General features: G+C 42.8%; 1 protein-coding gene across 4 annotated transcripts in view; it reads left to right on the forward strand.

Annotated features, from left to right (window-relative positions):
• Positions 1–2,500, forward strand: part of galnt1 (UDP-N-acetyl-alpha-D-galactosamine:polypeptide N-acetylgalactosaminyltransferase 1) — a 66,405-nt gene that overhangs the window by 51,708 nt on the left and 12,197 nt on the right. For all 4 annotated transcript variants that reach the window (XR_014569080.1, XM_083761767.1, XM_083761766.1 and 1 more), the window contains one exon: positions 152–322. Coding sequence is in view for 3 of the 4 variants with exons in the window: in XM_083761767.1 (XP_083617893.1) it covers positions 152–322 (171 nt within the window). In the remaining variant the exon portion in view is untranslated. The remainder of the gene's footprint in view (positions 1–151; positions 323–2,500) is intronic.

A 2,500-nucleotide genomic window follows, 5' to 3' on the forward strand; every position in this document is an offset into this window, starting at 1 on the left:
AAATGGAGCCCATTGTGTAAATGCATTTGGCTTTGGAGGATCAGTTGCCACACCTGTCAGGCAACTGAGTGCTTATTCCTGATTGATGGCCATCTAGGTGCCACAAGCAGTCTGATGTTTCCCCCTGTGTGTTTGTGTGTGCGCGCTCCAGGAGGACCGTGGTGTGCCCCATCATCGACGTGATCAGCGACGATACGTTCGAATACATGGCAGGCTCCGACATGACCTACGGGGGCTTCAACTGGAAGCTCAACTTCCGCTGGTACCCCGTACCTCAGAGAGAGATGGACCGCCGCAAAGGAGACCGCACGCTGCCCGTTAGGTAGGTACTACGCTCTACCCACAGACACACACACCAAGTCAGCTGGTTTGGAACAGCTTACTTTGTCGTTACTGTCGTCTGAAAACCTTGTTCAAAACACTATTCCTTTTTTGTCATTAAAAAAAAACAATTTAAACAGTGAAAATAGCCCATCACTACTTTTGTGCAACACTCTTGTAGGATAATGTAGGACATTAAATGACGGAAAGAATTTAGAGATATGAGGTTTCTTTAGGACAGCGACAAATCCTCTGAGTTGTTGATGTGGTACAGTATGCTGTGCGTATGCTGTGCGAAGAAGACAGACAGGAAACAGGGGAGTAAAACAAGAGCTTGTATTTTCTCTGTCCATAATTTCCAAGTGTTTTATTTTTTTAACTCGTCCATCAACTCTTTTTCCTGCTCATTTCCCTGCAGAGTCAGACTGAAGGGATTATCCAAGGTCACACACATAGGGTGCCTTAGCTGTGCAATGTGTATTGTTCCCTTGTTTTCCTAATTACATATATTGCAGCAGTTTGTCATAGTTATTTGTGACAGTGTTTTGTTTCCCAATGGGACCTTGTTAAGCTCCTGAAAATTGGTTGCCGTGAAATAATTAGGAATTAGTTTACACTAATGGAATTTGCTTTACTATCATTACAGGGAAACTTTCCTTGTTTCAATTTAAAATGGAAGGAAAAACTTAACTGGAAGAAATAGCGGTCCAGTATTAACAACAGCAAAGGTTTATAAACAAGTTTATAAACTCAACTCTCACTGTGTAATCCAAGCGTCTTGTCTTGGGTCGCGATGAGACACATCTACTATTTTAAATATCATCAAAACATTTTAAGAAGACATATATTGTATGGCGTTCCCTGGCCAAATGCATAACAATTTGGGGGTGCTTGGCACGTTTGAGAACCACTGGTTTAAAACACTTCCTGGCTAAACAGGCTCATTAACGAACATAGCAACTGCATAAAGTACTCTTGGATTACACTGACCGTTTACAAACAGATTTTTTATATAGTTTTGCTATAATATTGGGCCTGTTCATCAAGTATTGGGTTAGATTGGATTCTTCATTCACCGTAAAGGAATGTAACACAAACAGAACATTTCCATGCATTCAAGGCTTCATGGGGTGAGTAAATTGATAGAAAAAAAAAGTTATTTTGGGGGTGAACTATTCTTTAAAGTGGTGCCTTCTTGCCAGGACATTTTTGAAGTTATTGCACACAAACAAAGAAGCACTCAAAACAAAGGTCCCTTGTGTTGGCTTCTACACAAGAAGCGCAGCAGAGAATGGTAAATGGTCTTGCATTTATGTATTGCTTTTCTAGTCTTCCGACCACTCAAAACACTGCAGGGAATTTCGCACATTCACACACAGATCACCAACACACTGACAGCAAAGGACGGTTCTGACAGCAAAGTTACGTGTTCGGTGTCTTGCTCAAGAACACTGCGACGTGATGCCATTGCAGACCGTGGGGAATGCATAAGTAGCCAGGTTCAAAGAACAGGTTGAAATGCTGCTTGTTCGATGCCCAGACCAACTTGGGAAGGAAAATATTGTAGTTGTAGGAAATTATTGGGAAACATTCCTGTGGGGAGCGCACCTATGTGGACATAGGGATGACCCCGTCCTGTGTCCCTCATCAGTTAGTGTTTCCCTAACGATGCATCTGATCTTCAGCTACTCAAGTGGATCAGAAGGCTGTAGTTGTACCGGCAGCTTTCAGGTGCGAATGTGAGTGTACAGCTGTGCCACACACTCATAGTCACACAGTGCCTACAATCTCCCCAACCCCCAGCATTCAAGTAATACAATATTGTATTCTAAAGTGAGATTAACGAGATGTCCTTGATGACTCCCTAACCTGTCTCAGCAGTTCCATTAACAGCTGCTTTGTTAACGAGGGGGGTGCACTATGTGAGATGCCGCTGCTGCTCATTAGTTGTGCTTCAGTTGAGATGCAGCTAGTTACAGCCTGATGTGAAGCAACCTGTAACCACAGGAGCCCCACAGAATGACATAACACTTTAATGTGAAACAGCCAAGGTAAACTGTGTATCTGCCACAGCTTGTTTCATCATGATATCTTTGCTAAGAGGGAACTGAATCGCTTTGAAATGTTCATGTAGAAAGAGTGAACGGTGATGATAACATCACTGTTACTCATCAGTCTG

The sequence above is a fragment of the Protomyctophum parallelum genome (genome assembly GCF_964188405.1).
Source record: "Protomyctophum parallelum genome assembly, chromosome: 3".
NCBI classification, from domain to species: Eukaryota; Metazoa; Chordata; class Actinopteri; order Myctophiformes; family Myctophidae; genus Protomyctophum; species Protomyctophum parallelum.